This window comes from Oncorhynchus kisutch, linkage group LG10, assembly GCF_002021735.2.
Source record: "Oncorhynchus kisutch isolate 150728-3 linkage group LG10, Okis_V2, whole genome shotgun sequence".
NCBI classification, from domain to species: domain Eukaryota; kingdom Metazoa; phylum Chordata; class Actinopteri; order Salmoniformes; family Salmonidae; genus Oncorhynchus; species Oncorhynchus kisutch.
The window spans coordinates 34,393,493-34,417,507 of record NC_034183.2 but is presented as its reverse complement, the minus strand read 5'-3'; the positions used below and the strand labels follow the sequence as shown (position 1 = coordinate 34,417,507).

Genomic DNA, 24,015 nt, shown 5'->3' with positions numbered 1-24,015 from the left:
AGACCCAGCGTTATCTCTGCTGCAGAGGATAAGTTCATTAGAGTTACCAGCCTCAGAAATTGCAGCCCAAATGAATGCTTCAAAGTTAAAGTAACAGACACATCTCAACATCAACTGTTCAGAGGAGACTGCTTGAATTAGGCCTTCGTGGTCGAATTGCTGCAAAGAAACCACTACTAAAGGACACCAATAATAAGAAGAGACTTGCTTGGGCCAAGAAACATTAAACGGGTGGACATTAAACAGGTGGAAATATGTCCTTTGGTCTGATGAGTCCAAATATTTGGTTCTAACCGTTGTGTCTTTGTGAGATGCAGAGTAGGTAAATGGATGATCTCTGCATGTGTGGTTCCCACCGTGAAGCATGGAGGAGGAGGTGAGATGGTGTGGGGGTACTTTGCTGGTACCACTGTTAGTGATTTATTTAGAATTCAAGGCACACTTAATCAGCATGGCTACCACATAATTCTGCAGCGATACGCCATCCCATCTGGTTTGCGCTAAGTGGGATTATAATTTATTTTTCAACAGGACAATGACATCAACACACCTCCAGGCTGTGTAAGGGTTATTTGACCATCCATGAGAGTGATGGAGTGCTGCATCAGATGACCTGGCCTCCACAATCACCCAACCTCAACCCAATTGAGATGGTTTGGGATGAGTTGGAACACAGAGTGAGGGAAAAGTAGCCTACAAGTGCTCAGCATACGTGGGAACTCAAGACTGTTGGAAAAGCATTTCAGGTGAAGCTGGTTGAGAGAATGCCAAGAGTGTGCAAAGCTGTCATCAAGGCAAAGGGTGGCTACTTTGAATATAATATATTTTGATTTGTTTAACACTTTTTTGGTTATTACATGATTCCATATGTGTTATTTCATAGTTTTGATGTCTTCAAAACAAAGAAAAACCCTTGAATTAGTAGGTGTGTCCAAACGTTTGACTGGTACTGTATGTTATTGAAATATATGATCATACTTTTTAAAATATATGTCACGTTTATATACAGTATGGGTTTTAAATATATGATCATATGTTTCAAAATATACAGTAGGTCATGTTCTTTGATATATAAGGCCATATACTACATATACTACTTTTCCGTCTGGGCACCCTAGCCAGAGAAGAGGAGTTAGAGTTCTAACTCTGTGTAATCAGGCCCTTCATAAATTGGTTAATTCCTCCTCCGGACCAGTTTTCACTGCAGGAACCAGGAACCATTTAATGGGAACCATTCAGGCCTGGTCTGGGCTGTCCATGACACCCCAGTCTGGCCCAGACAATTACATGCTGGATTTGTGAGTCCAAGATCAAGTGTGATCCTGATCTTGAAATAAACTAACCCTTGTGTGTGTATGATATTGTAGCATCAGAGTGTTAGTTATAACAGTATAACCATACAGTACATGGTTTAAAACAGAATCAAGGTCAGCTTGTTTGTAGAACTGTATGGAAAATGATTGGGAGGATGCTGGAGTTACAACATACAGTAGAAAACTCTCTCGTGTTAACATACAGTCAATGATGAAAAATACAGTACGATAGAGTTCCCAGCAGCATCACTACTTCCCAAAATGGAGGTACCACTGTATGTCCACTGCAGCTTACTTCAACCAGCAGACAAACAGTATTACTGTGATTGGGACATTCCAGATTCACTCTTTACTAACCAGAGTAAAGGAAGCCTCTTGGCACAACATAGCCCTGCTGTCCCTGATGTGGGGACTATATCCAGTTAGTGGGGTTTGTTGATGGTCGAGGAACACCAGTTAACAGCAGAGACCAGGGCAGCATCCCAAATGGCACCCCTTTCCCTATATAGCGCTTTACAATTGACCAGAACCCTTTTGGGCTTATGAGCTCTATGAGCACAGTGTGCCTTGGTCAAAAGAGGTACACTATATAGTGAATAGGGTGCCATTTTATACTTGAAAACTTGATTTGGGACTCAGACCAGCATAGCTATGATCACAGCTAGCCATCAGCAGTCAGTGACTTCCTTATTCAAGCCACTCTGTACTCAGATGTTCCTGCACAGAGTGATAAAGCCAGGCCTGACCACGGGAATTAGACGGTGTGGGGCCCCGGTCTCATCTCCATGATAGTGTGAGGCCAGCGGTGACACGTGCTGGGCTGCCACAATAATATCCTTCCTCCACTCTTTGGCTTAATCTGACATGGGTTAGAGAGGCCGAGGCTGTGTTACTGGAGGGACGGAGATCACTCTGGCCTGTTGAGTCCGATAATAATCTGTTGTTCACACCACTGAACACAGCAACAACCCACACCTGCTCAGGAATACTGGATATTTGAATCTCTCAAATACTTAGCGAGTTTGCTTGAGTCAGCCTGGAGTGCCAGAATACAAATTAACACCAACATGGGACAAGATGAGACAGTGACAAAGAACGCAACACCAGAATCAGTAGCAGCAACACCAACCACATAAAACACAGACAGCGACAGTATAGTGCAGCATTTTTTTGTGCTATGGACTGGAATGTAATTACTTAGGCATCACCATCAATAAGCAATACACAATATCTCTTCGGCATCAGCATCAATATACGGTATCCAATATCCCTCAGGCATCACCATCAATATGCAATATATAATATCCCTAGGGCATCATCATCATCATACAATATCCCTTGGGCATCAATATCAATTAACAATAATGATCCATTTCAGAACATTAGCAATAGTGGTGTGCTGGGAAATGCGGATGAGGACTGAGGAATGCCATAAATACTCCACAAATGAGGAAACTCTTTCTCCTCTATGTTTAACCCTCTCGCCATATCTTAGTGTTGACTATCTCTCGGTTTCTGTCTCTCCTTCAGGCTTCAGCCTTTCTCCCAGTGTGCACTTCATGATGAATCTCTCTCTCTCTCTCTCTCTCTCTCTCTCTCTCTCTCTCTCTCTCTCTCTCTCTCTCTCTCTCTCTCTCTCTCTCTCTCTCTCTCTCTCTCTCTCTCTCTCTCTCTCTCTCTCTCTCTCTCTCTCTCTCTCTCTCTCTCTCTCTCTCTCTCTCTCTCTCTCTCTCTCTCTCTCTCTCTCTCTCTCTCTCTCTCTCTCTCTCTCTCTCTCTCTCTCTCTCTCTCTCTCTCTCTCTCTCTCTCTCTCTCTGAAGACTGTTTCTAGGTCTGCGGCTTTGTGGGTAACAGTGGCTAGACCGCGGCTGACCTGACTCCCCATTCCACGGACCCAGAACCCCCCAGCATCCAGAACCAGACCAGCTGCTTGAGGAGGAGAGGGCGCACTGCAGACCTTGAGGTGAGTAGTTCTGCAGAGGCAAGCCTTACTCCCCTCTACCATTGGCCTGCAGCCCTCCCACTGCAAGCAGGTCTCAGGGGAGTACCATCACTGATCTCCAGGTCTTGTGTTTCCATGTGTGTCTGTTCACTCCTCAGGTTGTCCTTCCATCGCTCTACAGATCCAACACCAGTCCCAGTTCCAGCACCAGACCCAGTCACACCACCAGATGAGGTGCAGAGGAGTGCCATCACTCTCCTTCGTGTCTGGGGCTCCCTTTGGGTCTGTTTGCTTCTGCAGATCCAGCACCAATTCAGATACCAGTTTTCAGCACCAGCCCTAGCACCAGACCACCAGAAGAGGCACGGAGGAGGGACCAGATCAGACCTTCACACGGAGCGAACAGGCCACAGGAGAGTACTACCATTTGGTTTCCCTGATTTGAATTGAGTACTTATTGTTTGAATTGTTTGAATTAATTTGAACTTGTTGAACATTTAAAACTTTATGAAAAAAAAACAAATAAATTGACCTTTACCCAAGAGAAAATTTACATTTACCCTTAACATGATGAATAAGAATGAATAAGAACTCTTGGGTGGCCAAAAATATCTATCTGAAAGCCACGCCCCCAATAGGCCATGCCATCTGTCTCATCTCCTCCACTCATCCATTACGCTCACCAAACTTCTCTCCTCCTGTCCTCTCCTCCTCTCACCATCCATTACTCTCACCACTCTCCTTCTCTCCTCCATCATCTCCGCTCCCTGTCTCGGCTCAACCTCAGGGAACAAACAGGAGTTCTGTCTAAAACATCACTGCTTTCTTTCCGTCATCCTCCTGATCCCGATCCTTCACATGCTGATGTACAGTAACGTGTGAGTGGGAGCAACATGACCCAAGCACAATCCTTTTATCCATGAGTCAGCCTACAGTCAACCATCAGCCATGTCCTTCTCCCGAACACATCACACTCGATACTCCAGGAGGATGGCTTCACACTGTACTCAGACAGCATGTCTGCCAATCATAGCAGCACTATTGTTCAACACAGACAGACTAGGGTTGCTTTCCAAATGACACCCTGCTCCGTACATAGTGACTTACTTTTGTCCAGAGCCCTATGGCTGCCCAATGTATATGTCCCAAATGTTGCCCTACCCTATGTAGTGCACTACCTTTGATCAGAGTCCTGAGCCCTAGTCAAAAGTAGTGCACTATATAGGGGATATGGTGACAATTGAGACACAGATTAAGACTGATCAGACACCAGTCTAGTACATGCTACAAAGCCCCCCTATCTGGCTCCTCTATCTATCTGCATACATTTACATCCGACTGATGGTAATTCTGCCATTAATCTGATCCTAGATCAGCTTATACCGATCCCGGTTAACACCAATAACCTCAGCACCCAGCCACACGCCTAACAAAACCTTTGGTAGTTCTGAGAATGTGTCCCAAATGACACCCTATTCCAAAGTGCACTACGTTTGACAAGAGTCCTATGGGTACTAGCCAAAAGCAGAGTTCTACACAGGAAATAGGGTGCCATTTGGGACATAGACTGAAGTATTGGGGGTTTTCCGGCTATGTTTGCTGAGCAAGCCAGGAAGGAAGCTAGCCAGCCTGACGGTATCTACAATATCGTCTCCTAGTCCAGATAATGTGTTCCTAGGTGATTTGGAAAAACCCTGCCAGCCGGCCAAATGTTTGCAAATATTTCTCTATCAATTTGAGTGTGGATAAAATAATAGTTGTTTCCACTGTCAGGAGAGGAAGAAACGAATTTCACACAGACCCCTCTACAGTAGCTATAAGCTTCAGAACAAAAACAATTCCTGCAGTCAGATGTAGATTCATGGTTGGAAAGTGTAATAAAATAGAGATGTCAAGACACATCTCTAATCAGTACATCTAACAGCTACGGACGAATCACAAACTGATGTATTGTTTCTATTTCATCAACCAAGCAGGCTACCAAAAGTAGCAGGCCATAAAACGACATCGTTGGAATCTGTGTGGACATATTGAGCCTCGCTGATCAAGACAGAGAAACTCATTGTGGCGGGAATAGATGAGGAGAATAAGAGAGATGAGTGAGACAGACACAGAGAGAGAGAGAGGGAAAGAGGGAGTGTGTTTGTGCCTGCGCATATAAGTGAGAACGAGAGAGAGAGAGAAAAAGCTTTATAAAAAGAATGATCGAGAGAGAGACAGAGAAAAGGAGTGAGAGAGGTGTATCGTACCTTCCAGGACGGTGAGTTTGGCGCTGGTGTTGATCTCTCCCACACTGTTGATGGCAGTACACTCATAGATGGCCTCGTCCCTGTGGGTCCTCAGGGGCTGGATACGCAGGACGGACCCTGAGCCGTCGTCAAACTCTATCACCTGAACACACGGATGGGGAGAGGAGATAAAAGGCATTACAATCAGACCTATGGTCGTCCTGTGACTAAGATTCAAATCTAAACTGATTGAAACGGTCATCTTAGCACGGGCATCCCTTTGATCGCTATTTCATCAATAAGTACAGGACCACCAGAGCACTGTAGAGCCCACTGAGCCAAGGGAACACTCCTTTTTGGATCACTGGCAGGGGAACTAATATAGGGGTAACTTCTAATTACTACGTAGGCGGGACTGAGGAACTGGGTTTATAACAAGAGTACAGACTATGCTCCAATTCTACCCAGTCTGCACAAGCATACCTGGCATACCTGACCATACCTGACCAAGGCATACCTGACCAAACTCAAACTCTATTAAGCCATCTCAAATAGAGACTCCTCTATTCTGATCTCAATTGAAAAGGACCCTCCGACATTGCATGACTTTGTTGCTGCCCTATGCTACACAGGCAGGGAGCTAAGAGGAGTAGGTAAGTATTATCTGATACAATCACCCGATTAGAGAGAAATATGTTGTATGAAATGATGACCCTGAGTGGACAGCAGGTATTTCAGGAAGGTCTTTCAGGAAGCCAGCCTTTAGGGTGGTATAGAATTAGAGGTCACAGGTCAAGGGAGGGGGTCTCCTAAACTTCCTTCCACTGCAGTGGAAACTCTCTGACCCAAACATCCACATGAGAGGAAGAGAACATTCCAGAACATTCTTTACTCCAATGACTGGATCTGTGTCAGTCGAGCACACCTAGCTTCAAATAGTATGACATTTTTCAATCACTTTGAGCGTTCACTTGAGCCTGCCTAGAGTGCCAGATAGGCTGGGTTATCACTGAAGGGGCTATTCCCTTTGTTCCCATATTCATAACTCCCAATTCATAATTAATATACACTACCACTCAAAAGTTTGGGGTCACTTAGAAATGTACTTGTTTTTGGAGGAAAATCCTTTTTTTATCATTAAAATAAATGTTGTTAATGTTGTAAATGACTATTGTAGCTGGAAAAGGCAGATTTTTTAAATTGATCATTAGAAAACACTTTTGCAATTATGTTAGCACAGCTGAAAACTGTAGTGCTGATTAAAGAAGCAATAAAACTGGCCATCTTTCGACTAGTTGAGAATCTGAAGCATCAGCATTTGTGGGTTTGATTACAGGCTAGAAAGAGGAGTGGGAGGCCACGGTGCACAACTGAACAAGAAAAAATTGTACATTAGAGTGTCTAGTTTGAGAAACAGATGCCTCACACGTCCTCGACTGGCATCTTGTTTCAGGAAAATTAGCATATGTCGCGTGTCACTACTTTCATGTGCCTTAATAACAAACTTGTATGCCATCTGTAAATATGAATACAGCTGTTAAATTACGAGCCTGGATGGTTTAGCCACAGAAAAAGTCAGCAACCTTCCCACTAGCCATGATTGGTTGAGATAATGAGTGGACTGGACATGCCAAAAGATGAGTTCGTATTGGTCTGCCGTGTAGCGCGGATCTGTCTATTTGAGCTGGTCAGTATATGTAGGTAATCCTGTTTAACGCAGCTTTTAAAATATATATATATATATTGCGTATTAGAATTGCATAAGTGTTGCTCTCCACTATCTGGAGGACCGAGTTTTGAAATCAGTGGAATTAGAGCATGATAGTTAAAGAGATGGAGAAAACACCTGTCTCAAACTAAGGGCAACCATGGCATCCATGACAGAGCGGAGCATCCATCCATGTATAGGGGTAAGATAGTCTAACTAGCTACATTTTTTATAGCAACCTGGTTGGTTAGCTGCCTGCAGATTCATGTACGGTAGTAAGGTCGTGAGCTGGGATAATGGTTAATTGCTTGTTTAGCTAGCTAGCTACATGTCTTAACAACATATTCCACTATGCAAGTATCCATTTCAATAGAATGTTCATGATTTCACTGCAGCTGTGGATAGACGTAGCTTGTATATTCGCTCTAGCTATCTACTCTGATTTCAGAGCACTCTTGTCTGAGTGTGCCAGAATGCAGAATAACAGACAAATTTACTAATGCTCGACACACATTGAATATGAGCGGTGTCAGTAAACGTTGCCAAAAAAACGTAAATTGTTGCCAGCAGCACAGTTGCAGTCACCAATGCTCTGGATAACAAAAAAAACAGCCTAACCAGCTCTGCTGTGGCGAGTAAAATGATCAGTGTGAGCTGTTGTCACATTTGTGTCTGGAAGTAGATAGCAAGCTAGCCAACGTTAGCCACTTAGTTTGGGTGCTTGACTGTTATTGATAGGACAGAACGCTCGAATCAACCCTTAAAGAGATGAGTGGGGCTAAAGCTTAAGAGGGTGTCAACGATGCTGAATTGGGTGAATACAATGAAGAGCTCTCCAGTAGGTGTACCAAAATATTCAAAGGCCATTTTCTCAAATGTGAGGTTACACGTTTATCAATTTTCAAAGCAGAATTACTTTCCCATTGTTCCTCAACTGTAATGTATGATCATGGTTGGGTAGATTACTTTTTAAATGTAATCCGTTACAGTTACCTCTCCAAAATTGTAATCAGTAATGTAACTTTGGGATTACCCAAACTCAATAAAGTAATCTGATTACATGAATTTACTTTAAAATAACTTTCCCCTTAAGGGACATTAGAAGAAGACACAAATATATGTTACCAATTGAATGACATCTATTGCAGGATAAGTCAATGTTAAAGTTTACATAGCTGGCCATATATGGATGTTAAATTTCACTTTATGGGTTGGTTATGTAGGCTTCTTCTAACCCATCACTTTCTACCCATATAATAATGTGTTTAAATGATATCAGAATTCCAGTCATTCCAAAAAATGTTACCCCCCTTGATCTTCAAAAATAGGAGTTGGAAATATGGAAGCATATATTTAAACAAATTCTTATACCTGAGCATAACCCCACAACTAAGGACTTATTAGCCAGCCCTACTCTGTTGTTTATGATTTTGTTGTCATGGGGAACAACAAATGAACGCTATTTACTATAGGCCTACCTTTTTGTTGGTGACACTTTGGTATCTTGATAATATGCAGCTGTTTAAAGGGCAAATCCGCAGATTAAATGGTAGTCGTCTCTTCACTGTTGACGTTTAGGCTGGTGTTTTGCAGGTACTATTTAATGAAGCTGCCAGTTGAGGGCTTGTGAGGCGTCTGTTTCATAAACTAGACACTCTAATGTACTTGTCCTCCTGCTTAGTTGTGCACCGGGGCCTCCCACTCCTCTTTCTTTTCTGGTTCGGGCCAGTTTGCGCCGTTCTGTGAAGGGAGTAGTACACAGCGTTGTACGAGAGCTTCAGTTTCTTGGCAATTTCTCATATGGATAGCCTTAATTTCTCTGAACAAGTTTCAGAAGAAAGTCTTTGTTTCTGGCCATTTCGAGCCTTTAATCGTACCCACAAATGCTGATGCTCCAGATACTTAAGTAGTCTAAAGGCCAGGTTGTTTGCTTCTTTAATCAAGACAACAGTTTTCAGCTGTGCTAACAAAATTTCAAAAGGGTATTCTAATGATCAATTAGCCTTTTAAAATGCTAAATTTAGATTAGCTAACACAACGTACAGAAGAGTAATGGTTGCTGATAATGGGCCTCTGTACGCCTATGTAGATATTCCATAAAAACCTGCCTTTTCTAGTTACAATGGTCATTTACAACACTACCAACGTCTACACTGTATTTCTGGTCAATGTGATGTTATTTTAATGGACAAAAAACATGCTTTTCTTTCAAAAACAAGTACATTTCTAAATGACCCCAAACTTTTGAACGGTAGTGTAAACTGTCTCTGTATCAAAACATTTAGATTTGTATTTTGTTGCATTGGCCTATTTATTTTCTGCAACAGCACACTCATCCCTTACTGTAAGCAAGCTAGTGCCAGTGACTCCTAGTAGGCTTCTAACTAGAGACGAGATGAGTGAAATCAGGAAACGTGTGACTATCAGCTGATCATAGCAAATGATGTTAACTATGCTGTCAAAAACCATTTTCTATTTTGGCTTGATTTGAATTTGTTGCTGCGGACATCTGCCTCTTACTAGCAAACACTTACCCCATTCTCTGTCCATAACAGCGAGAGACACACATCACAGGTCCAACTTAAAAGTAGTTTACCAGTGTTCAAAACCATAGACAGCACAGAGCACTACATGGAGAAGTCAGTTGAGTGCGTGCTTGAGGCGGGAGGGAGGGGGATATAAGATTCAAGAGAAATTAAATTAGCTAGTTTGAGGTCTAATTTGTTCTTTTTTTATCTATATTCTTTAAGACACAATAAATAAAATAAAGTATTCCAACTAGCTGATAGTCCCCTTTTTGCCCTCCTTTCTCATAAGGCAAAAGGGCAGGTACTCGAGCACTGGTTGAGCTCGATCTGTGCACATGCCTGCTGGTCTGTCTGTCTCTCTGCTAGTCTGCCAGTCTGCCTGCCTGCCTGTCTGTGTACCTGTACCTATCTTGTCTGAGCAGGGTCTCCGCATCTTGTCTCTGCATTGCTTCAGGTGCTTCTTTGGTGGAATAAAAGGCAGACAGAGCGAGAGAGGGAGATGGTCACTCAACTGACAACTGAAACAGACAGACTTGTGGTTGAGTGCTGCTTTGAAACAAGGATGTGGGTATGCCCATAGAATAAAAATGAATCTGGTAATGTAATTAGGAAAGGTATACTATGTCTGCTTGGTGTTCCTTCAGTTTTTCTCAACCTTCTCTGTACGGGCAAGCTGATCCATTCTCATTTTTGGGTGAGGATTAGCTATGTAGCTAAACTCTGGTGAAAAATCTGTTGTACATTGTATATGTCAAATAAAATAAATAAAATACAGTAGTAGACCATGTACCTCAAAGCGCTGAGAGCTGACTTTCTTGCCCTTCTTCATCCAAGTGATGCGTGGCTTGGGATCGCCCACCGCCTGGCATACGAAGGATGCCACGCCTCCCGAAATACCTGTCTGGTCATCTGGAGACTTGATGAAACTGGGCATGCCTGGGAGAGAGAAAGAGGACATCCAATGTCAATCAATCAAAAAACTCCCTAGGAGGATGAAACCCTCTGAGAGGAGGCCAATTCTATGCTGACTGAACCGGGTAGAAGTTAGGAATATGTACAGTAGGTCTTCACATACAGTAGGACCGTGAAGACCAGACCAAAAGCAAGAGAAAGACAACAACAACACAGGAGCATACAGCTCTGGGCAGGTTCAGGGCATTCAGATTTCCCTACCAGTTGATGTTCAGGCAGTAACATTGTGTTTTCTAAATCAGATACCAAACTGCCTGCAGCCAAATCAAGTCAAAAAAGTCTGTGAGTAAAAAACAGTCCAGTGCTGTATTGTCCTTCCTGTCTTGTATTGTGTTGTTGCTGTAATTCCAGTGCCTGTAAGTCTCACTCTCATTAATAGTCATACAAAACTAGCAGAACTACTACTCTCCCTTTTCATGCCTGAACAAACCAGCCCTGTGTTCCCTGGTCAAAAGTATTGCACTAAATATGGAATAGATTGTCATTTAGGACAGGATTTCCCAAACGCTGTCCTTGGCCCCCCTCTGGTTTCACGTTTTGGTTTTTGCCTTAGCACTACAGAGCTGATTGAACTAACCAATGCTTCATAATGGAGTTGGTTATTTGAATCAGCTGTGCAGTGTTATGGCAACAAATTCTAGTGTCAAGAGTTAAATTAACACTGTAAAGCATTAAATGAACCCGATTGGTGTAAAATAATCTCAGTGTTGGTGTTAATAACCAGAGTTGAACCAAAACCATGCCTGTCATTATCATATTTCCCAGCATGATCTATTGCAGGTTGATTTTTAGTATTGTTGTTTCAATATCTATGTTTTTGCATATACATCCATTGATTGATTGATTACTCTTATGCTATTCAGATATAAATTACATACATTTTCCAAAACAATGCCATCTGTTAGTTGGACGTTTTGCGCCCGTTACTGAAATGGTTGTTCAAGTTTAGATGTTTAAGGTAGTCTCATATAGTACTGTTCCCGACCCTTGGAGTCATTCCAAGCGGAGGTTGAGCGTTCAATCTGCCTGCTGTGGGCAAGGATACCCCCAGCTCTGCTAAAACCATTGACAACTGCGTAATTTGATTGTAATATAATCACATCTTAAAGAGTGTAGTCAGAACTACACATGTCTGATTATTCCATGGAAAAAATATCCCATATTTAGCGCTATCATCTGAGTTATACAGCACGTAACTGTATGCTTTTCATGATCAGTAAACATCAATTGATCATGTAATTTCAGATAGATAATTGGATATTTGAGTGATATAAAATAAAAGTGAACTTATACCTGAAAAGTATGATTGGTTAAAGTAAATTTCCCATCCTTTGTGGGCTCTGCCTGTCAAGCAGCAGAAGGGGCACATTTGCCGATGTACTGATCATGTTTACTTCGCAAGCTACTTATAGAAATGTTGTACAGTTGGCTAAACATAGTAGCAAGTAGACCAAATGTACTTTTTTCGTAGGTCTACCTAGAGAAGTTAGCTTACATTGTTCAATTTTCAACAATGTTTTTAAGAGTGTATAATAATCACAATTGCAGCTGACAGACATGATAGCTACGCTACATTGATTGATGGACCTCTGCAAATTGGCTAGCTAGCTAATAACAGATCACGTCAATATGGCTAGTTAACAAGCTAACTTTCAGGGGATAAACTAAATGGCTACATCCAAATATTGTTTGATTTGCTTGCCAGCTACACTCTGCTCTTCCCATGACATAGACTAACCAGGTGAATGCAATGATCCCTTGTGTAGATGTGTAGATGAACGGGAGGATACAGGTAAATCAAATATTTTTAAAGCCTTGAGACAATTACGACATGGATTGTGTATGTTCCATTCAGAGGGTGAATGGGCAAGACAAAAGATTTAAGGGCCTTTGAATAGGGTATGGCAGTAGGTGCAAGCGCACTAGTTGGAGTGTGTCAAGAACTGCAACGCTGCTGGGTTTTTCATGCTCGACACCTTGTAAATTCCATGCTCCGACAAATTGAGGCTGAGGACAAAAGAAGATGCAACTCAAAACTAGAAAGGTGTTCCTAATGTGATTTGCAGGCCAGATGGGGCCTGTAAACTATGAGTTTCAGGCCACTATATTAGGGTAAATCTAGACCCTCAAAAGAAGGCCTTTTGAATTATGTCTTGTATTGTCTTAAAACATTTCTGATTTGGGATTTTTGTATGGTTATTCAAAGAACCATCCCATGCATGGTTCTTTAGAGATTCCTAAAATGGTTCCCAAATGGCATCACTCTCAAGAACCTTATTTAGTTCCAAAATTGTTTTTTTGAGTGTGTAGTATTCTGCCTATTGTTCTCTAGCTTGTGTGTGTGTGTGTGTGTGTGTGTGTGTGTGTGTGTGTGTGTGTGTGTGTGTGTGTGTGTGTGTGTGTGTGTGTGTGTGTGTGTGTGTGTGTGTGTGTGCTCCTAGCAGTAGATGCATTATGCAGAGCTATGCCTGCCCTTGGCCTGTTTTCAGAGAGCAGGAGGGCTGTGTACTGTATGTCAGTCTCTGTGTTAGGGTGCAGTTACAGAAAGTGTCTTAGTGCACTACTTTTGATCAGGGCCCATTGGGGTCTCATCAAAAGTTCTGATTTATTAAGGGAATAGGGTTACACTTATGACACAGCCACAGTATTTGTAGGATGAGGAAGGGGCACAGAGGGTAAATAAAATGTGATGTGTGGGCGCTAGATGTAGGGAGCAGTGAGACATAGCCAACTGTAGTGTAATTACCACCCTTCTTTCTCTCCTTTTTCCCCTCCCGCCATCCCTCCCTTTTATCCTGCCCCAAAAGATCCTCCTGGCGTCAGCGTTTCTCTTAAACTGAGCGCTTATGTCACCGCTGTAACTCTGACAGAGACCCTAAGCGAGCGTTGAGCTCTCCTCACCGCTCTGTGCTGTCCTGTGATGATGTAATGTCGACCATGTTCCGCTCTGTAGACTCTACTTCCCAAATGGCACCCCTTTCCCTACATAGTGCAAAACCTTTGACCAGGGCCCATAGGGCACCCTATCTCCTATGTGTAGCGCAAAGGTAATAGGCTGCCATTTGGGACACATCCTGAGATGATACCATAGCAGGCTCCTGTCCCTGCCATTATTGTTCCTCTCCTGTGGTTTGTGGTCTGTGGCTGCTCTTCATACAACACATCCCACAAGGTATTATGTGAGAGACACACACACACACACACACACACACACACACACACACACACGAGCGTGCGCGAAATAATATTGTGAGTTGAGTCATTCAAAACACATAACACCTTTTCTCACTTTAAGTGGATACAGCTGAAGACAGTGGCAATATCCGACACCCATAATAGCATACTACATACTTAAACTACATATTATGTACTCATCGTCGCATACTATTTAGCACCTACCGTTTAGTAAAAAGGATGCAGTGTACCACAACCGCAACACAGTAGCGGCTCCTGACAGGCTGAGTAGGTTGGACCGGGCCGAGAATTCAATACATTTTTCTAAACTCTGAATAGAATAGGAATGGAGCACGTTGGGGACTAACGGATTACAAAAAAACGGTAAATGTAATCCGCTATATTACCAGCTAAAATATTGTAATCAGATTACAGAAACTTTTGAAAAACTAGATAATTACTTCAAGTAATTACTTTTACATTCAGAAAGGATGTTTGCGAGCAACAAAACATTTGATACTTCTCTGTTTACTCAAGGACATTCAAATCAGCATTGAAAAAAGGTGCAAGTTTAAGTTTGTTCCAAGTCAGAGACCACTATGATGACACACCAAATGTGTTTGATGGATCACGGGAAAAGAGCAGGAATAGGCTTTTGTAGGCTACAGTTCTTAACTATGTCTTCCAATGGTGCGACTGCTGTCTGCATCCAAAGATTATCCAACTTGAATAAACGCTTGGAGGTAAGGATGACAGCAGTGGTGTAGCCTACGGCGGCGATACAGATATCACTTATTATTGATATCTACTTAGTGCATTGATGTGAATCACACTGCTGCTCTCTCGGATTGAGGTTGTTGTGGATGGCTGTTTACAAATCGACATGTGTATTTGAACCCAATAATGGTTCAATTCAAAAAGTTTAAGCTGCCTATCAATCATTGTTTTTGAAATCAGTGGACAGCCAGTGAAAAATGCACTCTTGCAACAGATGTATAGTGCAGATCCAAGCCTAGGGAATAAAAGTGGATATTTTATTGCTCAATCTAAATCATAATGATAAGAAAATCCATAGGCCTAATGGACACATACTCAAACTCGCACAGAGTTAAAGGGGCAGTCTGTAGATGCTACATACATTTTTGGACATATAAATCATATTTACACTACAGTTAAAAAGTTTGGGGTCACTTAGAAATGTCATTGTTTTTCATGTCCAATCAATTGAATTGACCACAGTTGGCCTCCAATCAAGTTGTAGAAACATCTCAAGGATGATCAATGGAAACAGGATGCACCTGAGCTCAATTTCGAGTCTCATAGCAAAGGGTCTGAATACTTAAGGTATTTCTGTTTTTATATTTAATACATTTGCTTTGTCATTATGGGGTATTGTGTGTAGATTGCAGCAGATTATTCTTTTTTTAAATCCATTTGAGAATAAGGCTGTAACGTAACAAAATGTGTAAAAAGTCAAGGGGTCTGAATACTTTCCGAAGCCACTGTATTTATTAGTGAAACCAAAGAGCTGTAACAAACATTTCAAATGTTCAAATCAAAAGGCTATTGCACAGAAAAACGTGGATAGACGGGTGCATTGCAAATTCAGAACCGCTGGACCATAATGATATCAAAATGACTGCTCCTTGATCCATAAATGAAATAACTAAATAGGTAGCCTAGACTGCAAAACTAAAACAATCTATATGTTCAAATCAAAAGGCCTGTTTAACATGACATCAGTAACGCAGCCACATCCCGAATCCCCAGTGCCGATACATTCAGAAATAAAATATGGTTTAGTACTTTGTTTAAAAGCTCTGACGAAGGCTAAGAGAACTAGAAACACTCTGCTATGAGAAAACAGAAATCCACTTTGGATAGAAAAATACTTATTTTTTCAAAGATGTAGCCTACAATACTTGGGATCATTTTAGGGAGAACAAAACCAACTTAGCGTACATTTGTACACCACTATATGTAAGCAGTATAGTTTCTCGCCCCTACCTGGGCTCGAACCAGGGACCCGAATCATCGTTACCTATCACTCCACAAAAGCCGAGGCCCTTGCAGAGGGGAACAACTACTTCAAGGTCTCAGAGTGATTGACATCACCGATTGAAATGCTATTAGCGCGCACCCCGCTACCTAGCTAGCTATTTCACATCGGTTGCACATAGAAGATTCGCTATTCGGCATCTTCCCAATTATATAGCCAGGAATTTAAACCATCCTCGATTTTCAAAAATTCAAATACTCAATTTTCGCATACTGACAATGCTTCAATGCGCAATTGCGTTCTTTTCCGTATTTTTCTTTCTTTCGATAGCGCATCCCCATATCTAATTGAACAGCCGTTGTCAAAGCCAAAAATATTATGACATCCAGGAATTTAAGCTATACTATATTTTTGAAATGGTGCATACTATTAACCATAATTTTTTTGCACACTCAAACAGCCTATTATTTAGGACGCAAGTATGGGTATTCAGACACGGCAAGTTTGTAAACTTTTTATTGTAGGTAAATTGGCTCCATTGATAACAATGGCTATCAATACTAGTTTAACTCACGTTGTTTAACCAAGAGGCACACATATACTTTATGTCATACTGTCCATTGGAACTATACTAAGCCCTAAACCCACCATGCTAGAGCTATGACAAATCCCATAAAGTGAAATATAATTCATATCCCCGCCATCATCATCATAGACAACACTCCATATCTAACCGTCGTCTCTAATAGGGTGCTTCGTGTATACAGCACAGTGAGTGGTATCCATAAGGAGGGATATGCTATTGCACAACACACACACACACACACACAGACAATACAGTGGAAGAAAGAATTACACCCTCCTTAGACACAGCCATGCTGATAATGCAGCCACGGCCCTCTCTCTCTTGCCTTCTCGAGGCTCATATAATGAGAGATATATGCCTTCTGTTCGACAGTGAATTGTTTCATCTTAATCTAATTGAGAAAGCGACAATCTCTTTTGATAAACCTCCAACACTGAGAGAACTACAGTAATACCATGACATAAGCATGCTCTATGGTGGTAATTAAAAAAGGGATGTAATAAATGTATCACGTGTCACTTTAAACAATGTCACTTTATATCATGTTTACATACCCTATATTACTCATCTCATGTGTATATGTATATACTGTACTCTTTATCATGTACTGCATCTTGCCTATGCTGTTTGGCCATCGCTCATCCATAAATATATATATACAGTAGGGAGAGCAAGTATTTGATATACTGCCGATTTTGCAGGTTTTCCTACTTACAGAGCATGTAGACGTCTGTAATTTTTTATCATAGGTACACTTCAACTGTGAGAGACGGAATCTAAAACAAAAATACAGAAAATCACATTGTATGATTTTTAAGTAATTCATTTGCATTTTATTGCATGACATAAGTATTTGATACATCAGAAAAGCAGAACTTAATATTTGGTACAGAAACCTTTCTTTGCAATTACAGAGATCATACATTTCCTGTAGTTCTTGACCAGGTTTTCACACACTGCAGCAGGGATTTTGGCCCACTCCTCCATACAGACCTTCTCCAGATCCTTCAGGTTTCGGGGCTGTTGCTGGGCAATACGGACTTTCAGCTCCCTCCAAAGATGTTCTATTGGGTTCAGGTTTGGAGTCTGGCTAGGCCACTCCAGGACCTTGAGATGCTTCTTACGGAGCCACTCCTTAGTTGCCCTGGCTGTGTGTTTCGGGTCGTTGTCATGCTGGAAGACCCAGCCACGACCCATGTTCAATGCTCTTACTGAGGGAAGGAGGTTGTTAGCCAAGATCTTGCGATATATGGCCCCATCCATCCTCTCCTCAATACCGTGCAGTCGTCCTGTCCCCTTTGCAGAAAAGCATCCCCAAAGAATGATGTTTCCACCTCCATGCTTCACGGCTGGGATGGTGTTCTTGGGGTTGTACTCATCCTTCTTCTTCCTCCAAACACGGCATGTGGAGTTTAGACCAAAAAGTTATATTTTTGTCTCATCAGATCACATGACCTTCTCCCATTCCTCCTCTGGATTATCCAGATGCTCATTGGCAAACTTCAGACGTGCCTGGACATGTGCTGGCTTGAGCAGGGGGACCTTGCGCGCACTGCAGGATTTTAATCCATGACAGCATAGTGTGTTACTAATGTTTTCTTTGAGACTGTGGTCCCAGCTCTCTTCAGGTCATTGACCAGGTCCTGACGTGTAGTTCTGGGCTGATCCCTCACCTTCCTCATGATCATTGATGCCCCGCGAGGTGAGATTTTGCATGGAGCCCCAGACCGAGGGTGTTTTACCATCATCTTGAACTTCTTCCATTTTCTAATAATTGCTCCAACAGCTGTTGCCTTCTCACCAAGCTGCTTGCCTATTGTCCTGTAGCCCATCCCAGCCTTGTGCAGATCTACAATTTTATCCCTGATGTCCTTACACAGCTCTCTGATCTTGGCCATTGTGGAGAGGTTAGAGTCTGTTTGATTGATTGAGTGTGTGGACAGGTGTCTTTTATACAGGTAACGAGTTCAAACCGGTGCAGTTAATACAGGTAATGAGTGGAGAACAGGAGGGCTTCTGAAAGAAAAACTAACAGGTCTGTGAGAGCTGGAATTCTTACTGGTTGGTAGGTGATCAAATACTTATGTCATGCAATAAAATGCAAATTAATTACTTAAAAATCTTACAATGTGATTTTCTGGATTTTTGTTTTAGATTCCATCTCTCACAGTTGAAGTGTACCTATGATACAAATTACAGACCTCTACATGCTTTGTAAGTGGGAAAACCTGCAAAATTGGCAGTGTATCAAATACTTGTTCTCCCCACTGTACCTTGTTCTCCCACTTAAAAAGATGAGAGAGGCCTGTGATTTCCATCACAGGTACACTTCAACTATGACAGAAAAAATCCAGAAAATCACATTGTAGGATTGTTAATGAATTTATTTGCAAATTATGGTGGAAAATAAGTATTTGGTCACCTACACACAAGCAAGATTTCTGGCTCTCACAGACCTGTAACTTCTTCTATAAGAGGCTCCTCTGTCCTCCACTCGTTACCTGTATTAATGGCACCTGTTTGAACTTGTTTTCAGTATAAAAGACACCTGTCCACAACCTCAAACAGTCACACTCCAAACTCCACTATGGCCAAGACCAAAGAGCTGTCAAAGGACACCAGAAACAAAATTGTAGACCTGCACCAGACTGGGAAGACTGAATCTGCAATAGGTAAGCAGCTTGGTTTGAAGAAATCAACTTTGGGAGCAATTATTAGGAAATGGAAGACATACAAGACCACTGATAATCTCCGTCGATCTGGGGCTCCACGCAAGATCTCACCCCGTGGGGTCAAAATGATCACAAGAACGGTGAGCAAAAATCCCAGAACCACACGGGGGGACCTAGTGAATGACCTGCAGAGAGCTGGGACCAAAATAACAAAGCCTACCACCAGTAACACACTATGCCGCCAGGGACTCAAATCCTGCAGTGCCAGACGTGTCCCCCTGCTTAAGCCAGTACATGACCAGGCCCGTCTGAAGTTTGCTAGAGAGCATTTGGATGATCCAGAAGAAGATTGGGAGAATGTCATATGGTCAGATGAAACAAAATAGAACTCCAAACTCAACTCGTCGTGTTTGGAGATTAAGAATGCAGAGTTGCATCCAAAGAACACCATACCTACTGTGAAGCATGGGGGTGGAAACATCATGCTTTGAGGCTGTTTTTCTGCAAAGGGACATGGACGACTGATCCGTGTAAAGGAAAGAATGAATGGGGCCATGTATCGTGAGATTTTGAGTGAAAACCTCCTTCCATCAGCAAGGGCATTGAAGATGAAACGTGGCTGGGTCTTTCAGCATGACAATGATACCAAACACACCGGCCGGGCAACGAAGAAGTGGCTTCGTAAGAAGCATTTCAAGGTCCTGGAGTGGCCTAGCCAGTCTCCAGATCTCAACCCCATAGAAAGTCTTTGGAGGGAGTTGAAAGTCCGTGTTGCCAAGCAACAGCCCCAAAACTTCACTGCTGTAGAGGAGATCTGCATGGCGGAATGGGCCAAAATACCAGCAACAGTGTGTGAAAACCTTATGAAGACTTACAGAAAACATTTGACCTCTGTCATTGCCAACAAAGGGTACATAACAAAGTATTGAGATAAACTTTTGTTATTGACCAAATACTTATTTTCCACTATAATTTGCAAATAAATTCATAAAAAATCCTACAATATGATTTTCTGGATTTTTGTCTGTCATAGTTGAAGTGTACCTATGATGAAAATTACAGGCCTCTCTCATCTTTTTAAGTGGGAGAACTTGTACAATTGGTGGCTGACTAAATACTTTTTTGGCCCACTGTATATATTACTGCACTGTCGGAACTAGAAGCACAAGCATTTCCCTACACTCTCATTAACATCTGCTAACCATGTGTATGTGACCAATAAAATTAGATTTGATTTGCTCATTTGCTTGTCCACCACCATTGGCAATAGTGTGTAATTCCACTGGGGAACCGAGTTTTACACTTCCGCCTCCATGAACCAATACTAAAAGAAACAAGAACACAGCCCAGTCTCTGGGGGAGAGTTGCAGACTAAGGGACCGGATAGATATACCACTGTCTGTCGGTCTGCCAGCTACCTCCACTCTTATATCTGTCCTCAAATAAAAACATCTGCAGGGTTGAATCAATATTTTTCGACTGGCACAGTGTCACAACAACAACTTCAAAATGTCTGTCTAGGAGTTGTCCTTTTAGGTAGTATAGAAAGAGAAGGAAGGTGATGTGACCGGGGATGTGAGGGGGCAGTATTCAGGAGGACAAGGTTGCCCTTTAAAATACAATGTAAGAGGAAAAGAGAGCAGAGAAAGACATGAGGAGTGAGAGAGAGAAAGAGTGTGAGCAAGCAAGAGAGAGAGAGAGAGAGAGAGGGAGAGAAGAGAGAGTCACAGCGGTGGTGACGTAGGTTCTCAGTCTGAGGGATGCGGTGGGGCAACAGAGGTTGAGTTCACACCATTATTTAGCTATTTATTTCGTATGGTCACAACATCCTGACCCCTGGGTCGTGACATTCTAAATGTAAAACGTGCTTAGCTTGTAAAAACGTGCTCTGCTTTCCCTCTCCTTCAGTCCCACGCTTATATGACCGACAGCTGTGAATTCTCTCTCCACCACATTCACACGTGACCCTGTGACTATGCTGAATGTCTTCTTTTTTAGAAAGAGGGAGAGAGAGAGGTGAGAGAAGAGATACACTCTTACAAAAAAAGGCGTGTAGGGATAGGGTACTACCAATAACTGTTTAATTGCAGGGATAATTTTCAGAATTGTTTGTTTTACTGTTATATCTGTTGTTTTTTGCATTGATTGGTTGATTCATTTTATGCTACAATAAGATAAATAACATACCATTTTCTAAACTAATAAAATCTGTTACTAGTTGGATTTATTGGACCCGTTAGTTACTGAGATGGTTGTTCCTGTTTTGATGATTGAAGTAGTCTCAGTATTCAATCTTCCCTACCCGGCAGTCATTCTGAATGCAGGTTGGGGGTGATTAACAATTCTAGAGAGAGATTAGAGAGAGAGAAAGAGAGAGAGGGAAAGTGGTGTGTGTGAGAGAGAGAGTAAGATGGTGAGAGAGAGAGGAGATACAGAGAGCTGAAAGAGAGAGAGAGTTAGGTGAGAAAGATTTGAGAGCGAGAGACTGGTGAGCGAGAGAGAAAGAGAGAGAGAGTGACAGAGAGGAGATTGGGAGAGATTTGAGAGAGAAAGGAGAGATAGAGAGAGAGAGAAAGCTGAGAGCAAGAGAGAGGAGAAAGAGGAGATAGAAAGAGAGAGAGAGAAAGAGCCAAACTACGTTGTTCCTCAAAAGAACAGACATGGAAACAACTACACAGTAAGCTGTACAACATCAGAAATTCATACAGAACAGCACAGAAGAATACCAAAAAGCAACCTGTAACCAAAATATCCAAACACTTAGATAACTTCCTGGTTAGCACATTCACTCACAGTAAAGAAGGCATCAATCTAGCAGTAAAAACATCAACTATATATTCAGGCAAACAGCAAAAGAAGCACAACTGAAATTGATTAAAACATTATTTTTTTTAAAGACCACAGATGACAACTGGTTTGATGCAGATTGTAAAATTACAAGGAAAAAACTTAGAACACTATCCAACCAAAAGCATGGATGCACAAATAATGATGAATTACGCCTTCATTACTGTGCGACTTTAATACTCTATAAAAGTACACTCAGACCTGTGCCCTGGCAGTAAATCCCCAAAATACTAAAATAATTACTTTCCAGAGAAGATCCAGATCTCAGGGAATTAGACCAAAGTTATCAATTGGTACAAACTATATAGAGTACTGCACACACTACAATTACTTAGGTTTAATAATAAGCTCAACTGGACACCTTAATGAGGCTGTGAATGATCTGAGAGAGAACGCACACAGGGCATTCTACGCCATTAAAAAACGAATTAAAATACCTATTGAAATTTGGCTAAAACAAATTAAATGTGTCATTGAACCAATTGCACTTCATGGCAGCGAGGTGTGGGGTCCATTTCAAAACAAGATTTCACCAAATGGGACAAACACCGCATTGAAACCCTGTAAGATTCTCCTACATGTCCACAAACAATGCATACAGGGCAGAATTAGGTCAATATCCACTAATAATAAAAATTTAAAAAAAATAGCAATTAAGCTTTGGAAACATCTCAAATTGACCCCCTTTCATATCATTACCAAGCCCTGCAATGCCAAGAGCTGAGCAAAGAAAAGAGTCACCGAAGAGTTCACTGACACACTGAAGCCTCAGTACCAGAACATCCAATGAATCAGAATAAAACAAATTACAACACAATCAAAACAAACCTACATTACTTATTGGGAAACACAAGCACAAGCACAAAGCAACATGCAATGCTATCTGGCCCTAAATGGACAGTACACCATGGCAAACTATTTGACCATAGAGACTGATAAAAACTTTAGAAAATCCTTGACAGAGTACAGGCTCAGTGAGCACAGCCTTGACTTTGAGAAGGGTAGACGCAGAAAAACCTGGCTCCCTGTAGAGGAAAGGCTGTGCAACCACCGCACAACAGCAGAACCTGAGACAGAGCTGCATTTCCTGAAAAAATGTCAAAAATATAAAACAATTAGAGAGTCTCATTCCCCCAAATTTGAAACCCTTATTCAAAGTTTCAAAGACGTCTCTGATGAGAGTAGTCTACCCGTCCAGTTGGGGGAGGACGCAGAGAGCTGTGGGTTGGCAGCGCACTACATTGCTGCCTGCCATAAGATGAGGGACAGTGTCTGACAGACCAATCAACCTGCACATGTCCTCTACAGTATGCTTACTGTTATTGTTCAATGTATGGTTATTTTGACCCTTGGTTATTGTTGTTACTGTTGTCCCTGTGGCATTTTGATTCTTATTATTTTCATATGGTAAATATCCAAAGTAAGCTTTGGCAATATGTACATTGTTACATCATGCCAATAAAGCAAATGTAATTAAGATTGAGAGAGAGGTGAGAGAGAGAGAGAGAGAGAGAGGGAGCTGAGAGAGGAGATAGAGAGAGAGAGAGAGAGAGAGAGAGAGAGAGAGAGAGAGAGAGAGAGGGAGCTGAGAGAGGAGATAGAGAGAGAGAGAGAGAGAGAGAGAGAGAGAGAGAGAGAGAGAGAGAGAGAGAGAGAGAGAGAGAGAGAGAGAGAGGGAGCTGAGAGAGGAGATAGAGAGAGAGAGGTGGGATAGGAACGGTTTGCCTCCATATATACATTCTTCAAGGACGTGCCACTTCCAGTTAAAGGGGAGAAAAATACTGTGTACATATTGAAGGTAAAACAATTGACCATGCCTACAATGTTTCATAACACATTATGTGTTCAGATCCGTTTAAGGGGTTTGCGAGCTCGCCATGCATATTGAGTGCTCAGGGGCCGCTGTCTCCAAAGTAATAAATACTTAATCGTATGATCACCATTTAATCATAAATAGATTCAATTTGAGCTTAAACACGATTCACCTTCTCAGTAAAACGCCATTTATCGATCCTGTATTTCTGGAGAGTATCTGTCTGGATTCAG

General features: G+C 41.9%; 1 protein-coding gene across 11 annotated transcripts in view; it reads right to left on the bottom strand.

The window, feature by feature from the left end:
• LOC109898078 (receptor-type tyrosine-protein phosphatase F-like) overlaps positions 1-24,015 on the bottom strand; it is a 405,249-nt gene that overhangs the window by 191,994 nt on the left and 189,240 nt on the right. For all 11 annotated transcript variants that reach the window (XM_031833586.1, XM_031833587.1, XM_031833590.1 and 8 more), the window contains exons 3-4: positions 10,510-10,655; positions 5,505-5,646 (exon numbers count right to left, since the gene is read on the bottom strand). In XM_031833586.1, coding sequence (XP_031689446.1) covers positions 5,505-5,646; positions 10,510-10,655 — 288 coding nt within the window. The remainder of the gene's footprint in view (positions 1-5,504; positions 5,647-10,509; positions 10,656-24,015) is intronic.